Source organism: Nothoprocta perdicaria, unplaced genomic scaffold (genome assembly GCF_003342845.1).
Source record: "Nothoprocta perdicaria isolate Ctin4 unplaced genomic scaffold, notPer1 scaffold_151, whole genome shotgun sequence".
NCBI lineage: Eukaryota > Metazoa > Chordata > Aves > Tinamiformes > Tinamidae > Nothoprocta > Nothoprocta perdicaria.
This window is the reverse complement of record NW_020454661.1, coordinates 1,171,132-1,186,493: the sequence shown is the minus strand read 5'-3', so window position 1 is coordinate 1,186,493 and position 15,362 is coordinate 1,171,132. Positions and strand designations below refer to the sequence as shown.

At 35.2% G+C, this 15,362-nt stretch overlaps 1 protein-coding gene across 2 annotated transcripts in view; it reads left to right on the top strand.

Moving 5' to 3' along the window:
- The window catches only part of ATP9B (ATPase phospholipid transporting 9B (putative)), a 140,180-nt gene that overhangs the window by 59,272 nt on the left and 65,546 nt on the right, over positions 1–15,362 (top strand). For both annotated transcript variants that reach the window (XM_026034875.1, XM_026034874.1), the window contains exons 10-11: positions 7,162–7,237; positions 11,293–11,369. In XM_026034875.1, the coding sequence (XP_025890660.1) occupies positions 7,162–7,237; positions 11,293–11,369 (153 nt within the window). The remainder of the gene's footprint in view (positions 1–7,161; positions 7,238–11,292; positions 11,370–15,362) is intronic.

Sequence of the window (15,362 nt, the reverse complement as noted above, 5' to 3'; positions counted from 1 at the left end):
TGAGTTGCTAGAATTAACTACTGTAGAGTTGAAGAGAAGTGTTATTTTTGACCCAAGTGACTTAAATTGGTAATAAATTTTGCTCACTGATTGAAATTCCAGCTCACACTTCCAGGTTCTCTGATGAATGAGATATTGCAATTGTTTGCTGCTGAAGACCAGTTTCTACCCGTTCAAGCTGCCTCTGTAGTAAATGACACTTGTTCACAAYTTAGCAAAGTTGTAAGAAACTATGATTATTTAAACTTTGTATTGATCAATTGTCCAAATGAAACTTCTATTAACAGCTGTAAAATGCATGCTATTCTCATCCCAGTGGCTAGACATACACATTTCCAAATATAAATTGAACTCCTCAGAGCCTTTTAAACAACTCCAATATGTGTAATTCAGGCATCAGGAAATTATTGTTAAACAGTTGCTCCTCGTTGTGGGTTCCATTTGTACCTATAATAAGAGCAGTATTAGTCAAGCATTCCTGGTAAGTGTAAATAACCATGATCTATCTTAGGCTTTGAGGTTTGCGGATGCGTTGTTTTCCCTGCTTATGAGGGATGAGTCGTTCAGACTGAATTTGTACCTGCAGCTGCRGGCAGGGCCATCAGATTTGGATGTGTCACACTGTACACATTTATCATTTGTGAAAACTTTTTTTGTTACCTTATGCACAGTGAAATTTGGCAGAGTTTAATGTTGCTTTAGGACACTTATTTACTGATTTATCTTTCCCATTCAGCTGTGAACCCTTACTTGTTACACTGAATCAGTTTTTGCATCTAATTTCTGTTTTATGTTAAAGTATAAAAAATAGTGTGCTTAGTGATGCTAATGCATACATTTTTCCTACTTAGGCATTGATGTTCAAAGAATTCTTGCAAGGGTAGGTTGACAGGGTAATAGCACATTGATTTTTTTTTCTTTCTTTTTTTCTTCTTTTCTTCATTATGAAGACAGACTGCTAACAATGTAGAAGACAAACTTAGATAATTTCAAAAAGTGCGTGGCCATTAAAAAAACAAGAAAGTTAGGCACACCACTGTGGAGATTTTRCATGGGAATAACTTCTTTCAAATTCTCCTCTGTGAGAAATATTCACTACTAGCCTGATATTTGACAGAGCGCACTTTGTAGTGTGCTAGCACAGCAACGTCGGGAGGAGTTAAAGCTCTGTTGTACCCTTTTCCTGTCTCCCAGCTTCACCTGTAGCCCTTTTCCTTTCCTCCTCTGTGCCTTTAGACACTTTATGGGCAKCCAGTGCAAGAAAGCGATGGTGTGCCCCCTTGCATGAGCACRCAGGAAGGATCCCCTCTGCCCCTTAAATGGTAATCTAAATTAATCCTCCTCTTCCACTCCCCCTCTTTATTAGACCTTCTACCAAGAAGTGAGAGATTAGTTAGTGTATTTGGTTTGTTTTTTTTGGGGGGGTGGGGGAAGTGAGAATGCATTAGATGGTTTTATTTGTTCCCAAGGCGTCATCCATATCATCTCTGGATATCTGGACATCAGAGTAAGGATTCGCACAAACACAAGTATTAGAGGATTTCTGTCCGACTCTTAGGAAGCGATTTCACCAAGTCTCAAAAAGCATGATAAAAACATGGATCRATTGAAAAAGAAGTCTAAGCTAGCCATACTTCTTAACCCAACTTCTATTAATTGCAGCCAAAAYAGTGCTGTGGAACATTATATCTCTGTGTATTGGCATGCCCAGGATTATTTATATCTTCTAAAGGCTTCTCTTCAACATCATGGAAACCGTCTCTYTCCTGCTTTTATCATAGTTAGTTTTCATTGAAATTTGGCCTCTTTTTCTGTCAGTCACCTTCATCTTTACCTTTGGGAATTTCTTTAAGTCTTAAGTTCTTGTTCTAGCTGAAAAGTCAGGGAATTGTTTACCTTGAGTTAATCCACTGTGTATTTACTATGATGCAAAACTATTTGGCATGATTTTTCCAGTACTATCATTTACTAGCTCAGATATGTTTTTTTTTGAAGGTATAGAATATAAAAAAGTATAGAAATATAAGGCTGTTGCATATAGCTGTTGATACTTGAAGACTATAAACAGAGTTGTCAGCACRAAGTTTTTATGTTTGTGTTGCATCTAATGGCTACTGGAGTTTTGCTGCGGCTTTTGGGCAGTTTTAGTGCAAATTTAGGATTGAGGACAGGTTATATGCATTTCTCTTTCATGGATCATCTGTTCTTTTTGCTCTGTTCATCCAAGAGCTATAGATAAATCTGCTAGAATAGGAACTGTAGAGATTTGTCCTCTGTACTAATCCACACGTGATGTCAAGAACAGAGCCTAAGTTGAAAAACCTGAATGCAGCAGTGAGGATTGCCCTATTCTGGTAGTGATCTTAAATCAGAATTTAAGAGGCAATAAGCATATAGCTACCTGATGAGATCCAACCCAAGCAGACCTTCATTGGAAGTTATGTCAGCTGGACAAAAATACCTTTGGGCATCAGTTTCCTACTGCTTGATTGAGTTACAGTTTTGTTTGTTCCACAAAATATTCTTCTGATAACTAGAGTAACATTCAGAAAATCTGCAGAGCCACCTTCCTGCACTGCTGGCTCATTCAGGAACTAGTCTCATTCAGGAACTAGTTTTTGATCACCATGACCACTAGTCATGGTCTCATTCAGAAACTAGTTTTTGTCCGCCACTCTGCTTCTCCTATCCCTGCTTTTCTCCTCCTGAAAAAGTAAACAGAATTACAAAGAGAAGCAAGCAAAAGCTAACTGTTTGGCCAAACCACTCCCTTGATAAGCATGGCAGCTGTGACTGGCTGCTAGACACAGGGCAAGTGGATTTTTCTTTCTTGACTCTATTGTTATTCCTCCCCGCTCCTAGGTGCTGCAGGGCTATTGAGTTCAGCTAACAGTGTGCTGAAACTTCAGTTCATTGTCTTAACGCTTAATAATTTGGAAATATATTAGATCAGAAAAGGAATTTGTAGGTTAATATCCTATTTCTGACAAGAACCAAAAATACACTGGTGCTTTTGGAGCAGTAATGCTCTCGTGTCCCTTAATCTACAGTGTAGGAACTTCCCGAGCCAGACTTGTTTTCCAGTGGTAACCTGCAATGAATTTCTCCTCTTTAAAGTTGTCCAGCTCTCCATCTAATCTATGTTACCTTTTGACATTCAGTGAGTAAGGAGGTCTACAGGTTAATTACATATTTTATGAAGTACAGTAGCCTTAATTGTTTTAATTCTGCTGACTTTACTTAGGACCTCTTTATTGTATTGAAAGAGATGGCAAGCAAGCAGGATCCGCCCTTTCTAGTACTAGTCATTTCACCGGTGTCTGTCCTGTGTCTGATTAAAGTCCTGGTTTAAAGTCCTGACTGACTAGTCAGATCTAGTATGGGAGCTCCTTTGGCTACCTTTATTGCACTTGTGAACACTTACCAGGTCTTTTAGTATTTTCTGTTTAGGAGAGGGGAAGATTAGAAGTGCGCATACAAGATGTGGGTAAGCCATGGTTTTCTGTGTAGTGGCATAATAATATTTTTGATTGTCCATTTGCCCCTACAGATTCTAGAGAGTCAACTTCTTTGCCTATTACTGAGCTGATAAGATAGTGGATTGGTAGTAAATCCTGAATGGATTCTCTCTGTGGTTCTGATCGGCTTGGAGCTCATCCCTTTGTATGCGAGGTTGGGGTGTTTGGTTCTGCGTGTGCATCACCTTACGTCTCACTGTATGGAATTTCATCTGCCCACTCCCGCAGAGCACGTCTGAAATTTTCCTTGCTCCGTCACCTCACCGGCCATTGCTCCTTCTAGGTTGCTCCTCAGGTGTTTTCTGTGCAGCTCAGTGATGGGCTCCTTTCACTGCCAAAAACATAAATTTCCATCTGCCTACGGGTTTTTTTTATTGTTTTTTTTAAGCTATTGTTTTATTATTTATCYATGAAAGGACTTTTCATTGTATCCCATGGCTGTTTAGTCTCCTGCAGTGTATTAACCTTCAGTATTATTCCACTGTCATGATTAAATCATGTATCCTTTTGTTTGGCTGTTTTATTTTGAAATCTGATTTTAGTCTCAGCTGAAATTTCAAATATAGAAGTATATTTAAAAAAAAAACTCTTATACTGTAGCTACAGACTTCTGACTTTTACAGCTTTTTTTAAATTCTGTATGTTAATTTTGTACTAATGTCTGAAGTACAATRCTTCTACCAAAATTCCATCATTTTTTTTTCTTCTTGCTAAAAATCGAAGTAATGCAAAAATGAGTACATTTTCTGTACAATTGCAGTTTTAGTAAATAGCAGACAGGAAATTGCCTTTTTTAAGTGTTTTTTGGGGTGGGGACGGGGATTTCTTTGGTAGTCYTGCAGAGAACAGCAGGTATTGTTGATAGGCTTTCTTCAGGCTTCATGATGGTAAATATAAAAACTGATTCATGTGTTGAGACTAAATTCATCTCAAGTATGTGATTTGTATCTGTGTTTTGATTGTAAAAAAAGAAATTGCCCCCTTTGCTTCATTTCTGCTGGGTTGCAGTGGTTAGATGAAGTGTGTAGCCTCTGGGACCAGCACTCCAGTAGCCCAAGTCATCCTCCGTTCCTACAGAGAGCCCCTCTGACAAACTCTGTCACGAGCTGCTGTAGGACACACCATAGTCCATATACATTTTTTAAAAAAATCTTTCATAGTGAAAGACTGGCAGCATTGAAGGTCAGAATTAGACGAAAATTAAATAATTTTACTTAAAATCTCACTTCTTAGATCTGTTGGTCTTCTTCACAAGCTAGAATTTTGGTTCCTCTGTCCATGTCCTGGGATAAGATTTTCAGTGTGGAACATGGCAGTAAGGGAGTGGTTCTCCAACAACCATCCCCAACTCTTACCATCTCACCACCTCTTACCATCTCAGCACCCCTTTCCCCCAACAGTAGGGTGTGGAATGATGCAGCTCATCTCACCCTTGATGCGGCAGAGCTAACGGGTAGTTAGAAGACTTTGTGGTCCATTTTCCTTATTTCTTTCCTGGCTTCCAACTTGAAAAGCCACAGAGCCATTATTTTCAGTATTTACTCAGATAATCGTTTAACATGAATAGTTCTTCGAGCTATTAAGGGAACTGAGAGAGTTATGTGTTATAAATCTTACGATTGAATATTGTATGAAAAAACCTTCTCACAATTAGCCACTCCAGATATCTTGTGTGAAAAGCAGAAATCCCTGGTTGAATTGTCAAGCTTTGGCAGGGGTTTAATGTGAACCCTACTTCGTGTCCTCATCTGAAGTTGGCATGATTAATGCTAATGTGAGTGTTTTAGGAACACGTTGCTTCTGTCTTTCTAAATATTTTGCATGGGAAATACTGCAGATGAAACTGCACACTAGCAACAGAAAACAGACTTAATGTAAATACCTCCATATAACTTGGTGCACCATACGCTTATAAATAGTTATTCACATGACTTGGAGAGACACAATGAGAAATCCCTTTTTTTTAATTGTTCAGAATACTTGAATGCAATTTCTTTGAGGGAGGGAAAGTGATCTTCCTGTGTGTTCATCTCCCCTGTCAGTTAGGGTTTACATTTGAAGTAACCTGTTTCTTTTACAGAAAGAGAAGCATATTCTTTTATCATGTAAATACCATATTCTGTTACCTGAAGCAAAACATACAGCTTTAATATCTTTAAAGTTCTGTAGAAACACTAGCATCAAGTCTTTTTGCTGTTATGTGGAATGAGATTGAAACTCCCTTCTGCTATTTATAGTATTCCCAAATTATTGATAATTCCTGCATGAAGCGTAATTTTATCCTYGTTAGAATGGGGCTTCTAGTTACTTTTGTCTCAAATCGAATGCATTTTCGTTTGTAGCATTCTGGCAAACAACTGCTGTACATTTAATTCTGTAGGTAAGAATCTAGAATTATCTCCTTTTTTTCAGTCAAATATCTCCTTCCTTTCTTTGTTCAGTCAGAATGTAATTTTTAAGAACACTGACAGTTCTTGATGGAATACTCTCTTCTTGTATGAGTCTTGATTCCAAAAGCTATGGTTTTTATTTTTAGCTAATACCTTTAGCCTCCCTCTCCTAACTCCCCACTCCTCTTTTTTTTTCTTTTTGCCTTCAGAATGGATCTTTATGACTTTTAAACGATAATTTTGCTTTATTTAGGAGAAGAGAACTATTGTTTCCTTGCTAAGTGTAGGAATCTTTTAAAGTATGCATGCAAATATATCTGCTTATTTGGACATTTTCCTTTTGTTAAAAACAAAGAGATTTCTAAACAACTGGTGCTATACTTGGCAGCTCTTTGAAAAAACAAAGTTCAGAGACTGATACAAGTTTTTGTTGCTGATAGTATGTAGAATTCATTCGTCACTTTGGTCATCACTTTCTCCCATTTTCCAACTTWATGTAAAATGTTTAATATAATCTGTAATTTGATCAAATATATAGAAATAACTTGTCTCCTAAAGTTTCCTGGAATTCAGGGGGTTTGCAAACAGCACATTTCACAGCTGCTAATGAACAAGAAATCTGTATGTGTTCCAAGTTGTACACAGGCTTAATCTCTCATCAGTCTGTAGACCATTATTAGAAAAATTTAAATTATCATGGGGCCATTTTCCTACTGGAAGTATTTTTCTATGGGAGATACATTTTAGAATTGTGTGGTAATACAATGCAAATGCACTTTTATTTTTAAAAGTCTAAATATTCTTTTCTGCAGTTGGTGTGGTGTTATTAAATTTCCAAAATCATGACATCCATAACTTATCATAGGAACTATGGATAATTAACCTTGTCAGAGAGAACAGGGTATTAATTTTTGATGCTTCGTGTTCTTAACTCACCTTAACTGCTTTGCAGAATAAACTGTTCTGTGCTTGGGTACAACTGAGGATAAGGACACGTGCCTTTAAAAAGCACTGTTGACCTTAGTTGTTTTGTGAACATAATTAGATTTAAGTAATATTAACTTTAATCACTCTTTCTCTTTTTTGGAAAATTTGTGTGTGCTTACACACTAATATATGTGCAGTGAATACTATTATACAAAGGTTAATATAAGAATTCAGACATCATGTTAAGATTTGGATGGTTTGGCATTATTTTCAACTATGACTGTTAGTAACAATTTTGATTTACTAGCTGTTTATATTTTTAACAGGAAGACAGTGATCCGGCAGTTCATGAAAGCCTTAGCATAGAAAATACGTTATGGGCAAGCACTGTTGTTGCTTCAGGTAAGTGTTGCAAAATCAAAGATGATTATGTATTTAAAACTCCTCTATGGAGGTTTATCTTTATGTTACGTTATGAAATATTAATGACTTTGAAAATCTTTATGTGTATCTGGCTGTTAACTCATACTGCTTGCTGTCTGCCTTCCTCATGCTTTCCTCACCATGTTTTCATGTCTTTCTGATCCTTTTTAACAATTTTTTATACTTCAGTTTTGCTTCTGTTGTGCTGTCCTTTGTACCATAACTTAAGCCATTGACCTTTTTCTTTTAATTAAAATTTTAGGTTATACTGAGCTCTTTGTTTAGCTCAATGTAGCTAGTGTCATGCTGAAAAGAAAGCACGAGTTTGTATATATTAAGAGGTTTTCTTTTGTGTACTCTGTGCTGAGGTTAGAGCTTGCTGAAGATGTTATCAACAAAAAAATTAAAAAGTATTAATCAGTTACATGACTGCATCATTGAGGTGCTCACATGAAGTACTGCTAATATTTAGACTCCATTGCTCTAATGAGTTCTCATCAGATACTGTATTTAGTTGGTCATTGTTATGTGTGTGTTTTTTTTTTTATTATAAGAGCAGGAAGTTACTTTTTTTTTTGTGTTTACTCTAGACAAGAAAAGTCAAAGAGATTATAGAAAGGAGGCTAGCTGTTTTGCAAAAAAAAAAAAAAAAAAAAGGCCTGAGAATAACAAATTGGGAGAGGAAGAATTTTGAAAAGGAGTTGGGATTAAAATGGGGAATCAGAATGTTTGGTGCTTCCAACACCTTGAAATTTAAGGATATAGTAGAGGAAACTGAGCACTGCTTTCTAAAATCTGAAAAAATGTGGTGTTCTTTGATGTTCAGCATTATTTCTGTTTAATCTGCAAAATAGTTTACTAGTGAAACTCAAATTCTCTAAAATTATTCTGTCAAAGGGATGATGTTTACACTTGTCATCAGTTATCCTGTTAATTTAAGTAGCCAAGATCTGTACACATGCATAAAGAATGCAGTAGGTACTGCGGACAGCTGTCTGGCATATGCAACTTGTGTTGGCCATTTGCTGGTTCGGTCTGGTATCTTAAATCCAGATCTTGAAATTTGCTTAGAACCTCTATGTAAGTAATTGTTGTATTTGCCAGGAATTAGACCTTAATGAATGGTGGGAAATGATTGCCTTCAGTCTTCAGCTTATCTAATTAGGARTTTATAAGTTGTTATAGGTGCACTGGGCGTGGAATTGTGAAGAAGACCACAAGGCAGAACGATCAGGAGATTGTGAAAGGTGTTCTGGTTTTGGTGGTAGCTGAGGTATCATTCATCTCAGTTCTCAAGGTGATTGGTGCATAGCCAAGTTAGGATACTAGATGCTGAGCTAATTAAAYTTGAATTTCATAGTATAAAAAAATTAGATGATAGGAAGGGTCAAGGTCAAGACAGGAAAGATTTTAGGCAAATTATGTAGGGAATACCTGACTAAACTTCAGCTCTGGTTGCTGCTGTCCCAGAAGTTTTAGAGGAGAGAGACCACAAATCAATAATCTTGAAGATCAGTGACAGTAAATGTAACTATATAAAGAATTCAAGGAGTCTTATCAGCTACACGTTAAGTCCAGAATGCCAAAGCTTATGAAAATATGAGGATGCTGCAATAAGGAGACAGTTCTGAGGAAATGGTCCCCTTGATAAGACAGTAAAAAGCCCGGGAGAAATATTTGCTATAAGACTAGCTTTATTTTCTTTCTGAATTTTGGGAACCAAAAATTTGTTTGAGGAAAATTGTTCTTGATTGGAAAGCACACACAATTCTGTGCTGTCTTTTTATATCTACAAATAAAGTTTGGGAGAGTAAGATTTCTCAAATTTGTGCACTTGCCAGGAGTTGACTGTAACTGATTTCAGTATTGACTCCTAATCTGTTATGATACAATTGTTTTTTAATTTAGCTTGCTTTTATTTTCATTTTGTTGCAGCAGATAGATCTTGTATTATGCATCCTGATGTTCTAGTCTCAAAACTAAAAGTTTAGTTATGTAAATGGAGTTCATTATTTTGAATAAATTTCAAGTGCTTCTTGCCTCTTGCTGTAGTAAAACCCTGACAGAGACTTGGGTACTGTGTGGAAACATTAATTTGAATTGCACAGCCTATTTAGCTTGAAGTTTTTGGTAGAGCTGGAAATCAAAGCCAGCCATCTTTGAGTGCTCTTAAATAAAGAAGACAGCAAAAAAAAAAAAAAATTCAAACTTTAAATAAGTGAAATTTCCATCTACTTGTTGGGTATTACATCCTTTTTTTTTCTTTGTTTAATACTCTCTGAAGGAAAGAATTTTTTTGGTTAGTGAAAGCTTCATAAAATACAGCCACAGAAGAAACAACGTTAAATACAGCTAAAGAATTTAAGCTGTCAAATATTTTGTGTAAACCTTGGTTATATTTAGTTCATTTCTAAATCATTGAAATGATTAGCTTGTGACATCCCTTATTGTGGTGGTTGTTCATTGAAGTTTTTGGTAGATTTTCTTTTTGAAAAGGAAGAGAGAAAGTCCTCAGTTAAATTTTTAAGTGACAAAGGTTCCACTACAGCATGGAATCATTGTTCCTGCTCTCGGTTTACTGTAAGGATCAGTCAAGGATCTCAAATTGCTAAACAGCATAATGCTCTTCTCTGAGACCTGCTGGGAAGTCTAGTAAGAGGAGAAATAGATTAATGGAAATTTGTGATCATTTGGGCAGATCTTGCAAAGTCACTTTAGATAAAACAGTGCAACTTATATAATTGCCAAGCTGTAAAAAATACTATTTTGTGCCAGGCTCTACATATGATTTTAAAGAATTTGAGTGCTTTTTTATTGTTTTTATGTAGTTTACTTAGTTCTTGGCAGTATTCAAAARTAATACTGGATCACATACTGGATTCAGAGTATACTTTATTGTTTATGTGTTACCCTATACCACCTCCTTTTTTTATCGTCTTTTGTTCATTCTAGTGATGTCCATGGTTATAATGCATTTTACCCAATCTTCATCTTTGAAACCAACTTTTCAAGTAGTAAAGAAGCTAGAACAGTTCTCTTTTGAACTGCTTTTTGAAATTCATGAGGAGAGGTCATGGGGAATAGAGAACTGATAGAGAATAAACATCTCATTTCTAGCTTCTACTAAGCTAAACATTTTGGAAACTCTTTCAGTTTTTCAAAAGATTGTTATTTGAGGAGCGGTAGAAATCTGTGTATATCATAATTCAATGTAGCTGTAAAAAGATGAAAGGGAATCAGTTTGCAGAATACCTCTGAAAAACAAGTGCCCAGAGCTGATTTTGGACATTGGTGTGGAGGCTGGTAGAAAGAGTTCAGAAATTATGTATCAGAGACTAGCCTTTTAATGAAAATTGGAGGAAGAAAAAGAAAAAGAGAAAAAGAAAAAGGAAAAAGAAAAAGACATTTTTTTCAGAGTATATTACATATATTTTAATGTAGATCCCCATGTGAAACTGTCAATAGAGCCAAACTAGTTTTGGGGAAAATGTTCCATCAAGGAAGTCTTGAGAAGACTTAATATGGGTAGGAAAACCATAGAAAAATATTATTTCTTATAATCTGTAATATAATATTGCTTGGTTTGTTTGTAAATTCACGACATTTTCACTTTTGAATAAATGAGAATTCCTTTATTTAACATTGGCATCTTTTCCTTCTTTTGATCTTTGTTCTTGATATATTCTTTCAAATTTTTATGATGTGTTATGTTGCGATAATACTGATAAACGACCTTGTGTAGTTTTAACCAGCTACATTTAAACTGTTGTTTCCATTGAGAAGAACAAAAGCAGGCTGTCATTATGTGAGTTCAAATTTTAAGAAAGTTCTAATGATCCTTTATTACAGAGTCTAGGTGAAAAGGAAAAAAAAATCATGATACTGCATAAATGTGTTTTTTTCCTTATAAAACTCGTTTCTTTGAAGGACTGCAAATGATTGCAGACTTTTGTTCTGCAAACTTTTTTCTTTGCTACTTATTTGACACCTCTGCTTTATCTTTATTTCCTTTCTTTTCTTCTCCCCTTGCCCAGGAACTGTAATTGGCGTTGTCATTTACACAGGGAAGGAGACTCGAAGTGTAATGAACACATCCAATCCAAAAAACAAGGTAAGTTACGCTTACTATATGACCTGATGACTTTGTTTTGCTAAGACTTAAAATAGACATACCTTCAACCCAAAGACTAGAAACTTTTTTTCAGATGTGCTTCATATTTGTTRGATTGACTTCAATTTGTATTACAAGAAGTTACAGGAATTGAATTCATTCTGCCTAGGAGAAAAATTATTCCAGGGTTGATTTCAGAGACAAAATTATTTTTAGAGGTACTGTTTCATTTCAGTAAGACTGCTTAGATATTAATGAAAATATTTGTCACCTAGATAAAAATGTGTATCCTCAGGTTTCTGTACTTCTATACAGTATGTTACAGATAGTTATTAATTTCTGCTTTACAGAAAAAAAAAAAAGTATGAAAAATGTGTTTGACCAAAGTGATACGTTTTTATTTGTTTGTTTTAAGGAACACTTATAACACTAAAACTTAAACTACTAAAAGTTACACTGACTCCCAGAGGAAAAGAGTGAGATAACAGAGGTTACAGTCAGCACCCCAAATATTCTTCCAGGGATTTTTGCTAGCAGTGGAACTATCTTCAAGAAATTTATCTGGTGGAGAGGTGCCAGAAGGTTCAGYGCTTATTTCTGTGCAAGGTCTTGCAATTCAGAACAGTGCAAATAGCTCTCTGTTTCATCAACAATGTTTCTAATGTGAATAGGGGGAAGAAACYCAGTTATGAAGAAATAGATCTTCAATTGTAGACTCTCTCTTACCACTAAGGCCTGTATTTAGTAAGAAGGTACTTAATTATATTAAGAAAGGGAAAAAAATGGTAAGAGTTTAAAAAAAAAAAAATCAATTATGACAGGTTACCATTTTCACGCCATTCATAATAAGTTAGTCTAAGCGGGAACATCAGGAATGAAATGATAATAGAAATTGCTTGCAACAGTTATTGCAGTCCCCTGAGTGTATTGATTTGTGTTTCTAATAAAGAGATGCTCTTAAATGTTTCATTGACAGACATGTGATATTTGCTATTATGTGGATTAAAATGGTCTTTTATTATTATAATCTGTGTAACATACATTTTAAAATAGTGTAAAATGGAATCGGAATGTTTATGGTGCATAATTTTCTCTTCTATCTGATAAAAGAAGAAACTGAGTCCCTTAGTAAAAGAACCATTCTGTAAAAATTTTGAATAACTTTTGACTAAAATAATCTCACAGGTGTTTAAAATGAAAATATTTAATATAGTAAAGTGACAGAGTAGTTTGCATAACTGTAACATGCTTTACCAAATTGAAGGGACACTAGAGCGATATTAGATTTTTAGTAAATGCTTGCCATTTTTTTGCATGAATGTTTTACACAGAAAACTGATGAAGGGTAAGAGAATTAGTMTAAAACACTCTGAGAATTCAGAATAAAAGTAATCTTAAAGTAGTTGCTCCAGAGTTTCATCAGCAAAAGATTAAATAGCAGATAAACCTGCAATAAAGAGATTCACTAGCATGCTGACAAGCTGCAGTGTGTTTTTTGTGTTATGACAATCCACGTACCGCCTTCGCTTGCTTAATGCTTTAGTGTTACAGCTGCTAACAATTAAAAGTTGTGTTCTTTCATCTGCAGTGCGAGCATAAATAAATGTATAATTTTCATGAAGCATTAAAAAAGCAAAATGTAACACAGCATCCCCTRCCCTGCCAAAATCTTAATAACAACATCTGGCTTATATTGCAATATCAGTATAGTGGATAATATCTAAATAAATAAACTTAATGTGCTTAACATCCACAATTGAGTAAAAAAAAAAAAAAGTGATGCTTTTATAAATAAGCTGTACTCATTAGCTGTCCAAATGATTTTTGAGGAATTGTCAGTCTTCTAGGRTGTGGGACGCTTTATGTGCATACATTTGCTCTTTGGAGATAAGTCTTTTGTTTTGCACCATATTTAGCTGCTAGAAGTCTACTAATTGCACAAAGAATGAAATTTAAGATAGTATACATGTAAAACGGCCAGCTTTAAATATCTGTCTTATTAGTTGCTTGTTAAATATTTCAGAAATTCTAACATTAAGTTAAAAACTGGAAAGGTGAAGACTTTCTCTCAAAACTCTTTTAAAATACCATACATCAACTCATTTTACACATTAGTTCATAAATATGAAAATGAGTTCTGTGTATTTTTCCCCTCTATAAACCGAATATCCTTATTTGAGCAGTAGTCTAATTTACATGTAGTGTGGCAAGTAATGGTAGCTTTGAAAACTTGAGCTTATATCACAGAAAACACTATCCAAGATGAGTTAAGTGATATAGTATCTCAGTGCAGAAAGGAATTGTCGATGTACATTTTTACATGCATTTTCAACTATACCATTTTTGTGAAGTTTAGCATCTTATTGTATCTATGTTGTCTGCCATGGGATGAGATGGGTTTGATGGCTTCTGGAAGATCTACTGCATTAGGTACATCTGGCTTTGGGTACACACCATTCTGTGGTTAGTTAGGTTGCTGGGAGCAGAGCAAGAAGAAGAGCTCAAGTGAGTTCATTCCTCTGTGGATTGGATTGAGAGTGGGAATCCTTCTGTACTTGTCTCAAGTGTGGTAAATTTTAGATCTTGAGTGGACGTAAGTTGTTAGGTCTGCCATTTGCTCTGCTGTAAGGAAGAATTCTTCCAAATATTGTTTGGAGATGGTTTTTAATGTGCAAGCATATTCTCAAGATTTGGTTGCAAAATGCATTGATGTGCTTTTAWTGGGGGAATAGTTTTGTGGTCCTCGTACCTTTGGAGTTTGGGAGAAAGCAAACRCTGAGATCTGAAAGTTTCAGTCCACACTGCCAGACAAAATTCAATTGGAAGGAGCTCGTAGAAAGTACATGGGCATGAAACTTTGATTATTAGGCTCTTCATTGAAATACACTTGTAAGGTAGATGGCTCAGTCCTGTTTCTTACTGGACTGTAACATCAGTGCTCTACTCTGCCAGAGGAATAAGCTTATAGTACAAATTTGCAAACTTGTTTTAGATGCACTGAGGAAAAGACTAAAACTGAAATAATTTTAAGCAAAAATTACGTATCAAAAACTGAAATGTAKGTACCTGTTCAAGCATGCGTATTGTTTGTTGAACTTAGAATTTACTGTGCTTGCTGAAGTGCCGAGTTATTCAGGCAGCAGTTTTCTTAACTTAAAGTCAACACTTTTATTTTATTACAATTATAAAAATTGTTTCACTGCCTAAGGATGCAGACACAGTCTGAAAAACACAGAGAGAGAGAAGAGAGTTTTCGTAATGGATCGATTTAATATGTTCTTAATTCCAAACAATATAAAGAAAAAATATTTCTGGCAAGGCTTAATTTCAGTCTAAAATGATATACGTTTTGTGCTTTAGATAAATGTAGCAATGGTAACATCAACATTATTGTAGCATAATGACTCTATGTATTCTACCTCATTGGCAGTCACATCAGCCTATGATGGAATGCAATTCCAGCTTAATAAGAAAAAAAAAAATCAGATTGAATTGTGCGCTTCACAATGAAGTAATCAGTAATCAATCCTATTTGGATAGATGTGCTTAAACCTTGGCTTTCTGGATGAAGTTGGACTTGTCAGTGCTAAAGGTCATTTATAGGTGTTAATTAACCAAGGGGGAAATTAACAAACTAAGATTATTTATTTATTTTGTTTGGCATTTTGCAGTGTCCTCATTCTTCCTATTCAAAATGCAGAGTAGTTTTTATCTACATTTGTAGCTGCTTTTGCAGTTCTTTTCTGCAACTTTCTCAGGACAACACCTCTGTGAAAGTAGACCTGTATCYATCCAGATGTATCCATCCAGTAGACCTCAGAAATAGGTTTTGCAGGTAAAGGTGAAAAAGCAATATGTACTTGGAAAGAAGAAAGAAATGAATTTGAGACAATATATTACGCAGATTAAGACTGAAGCATAAGATTATTTGACGTATGCARTAAGTACATGTTTAGAATGTATGTGGAAATGTGTCTGAGTAGAATTTATTAT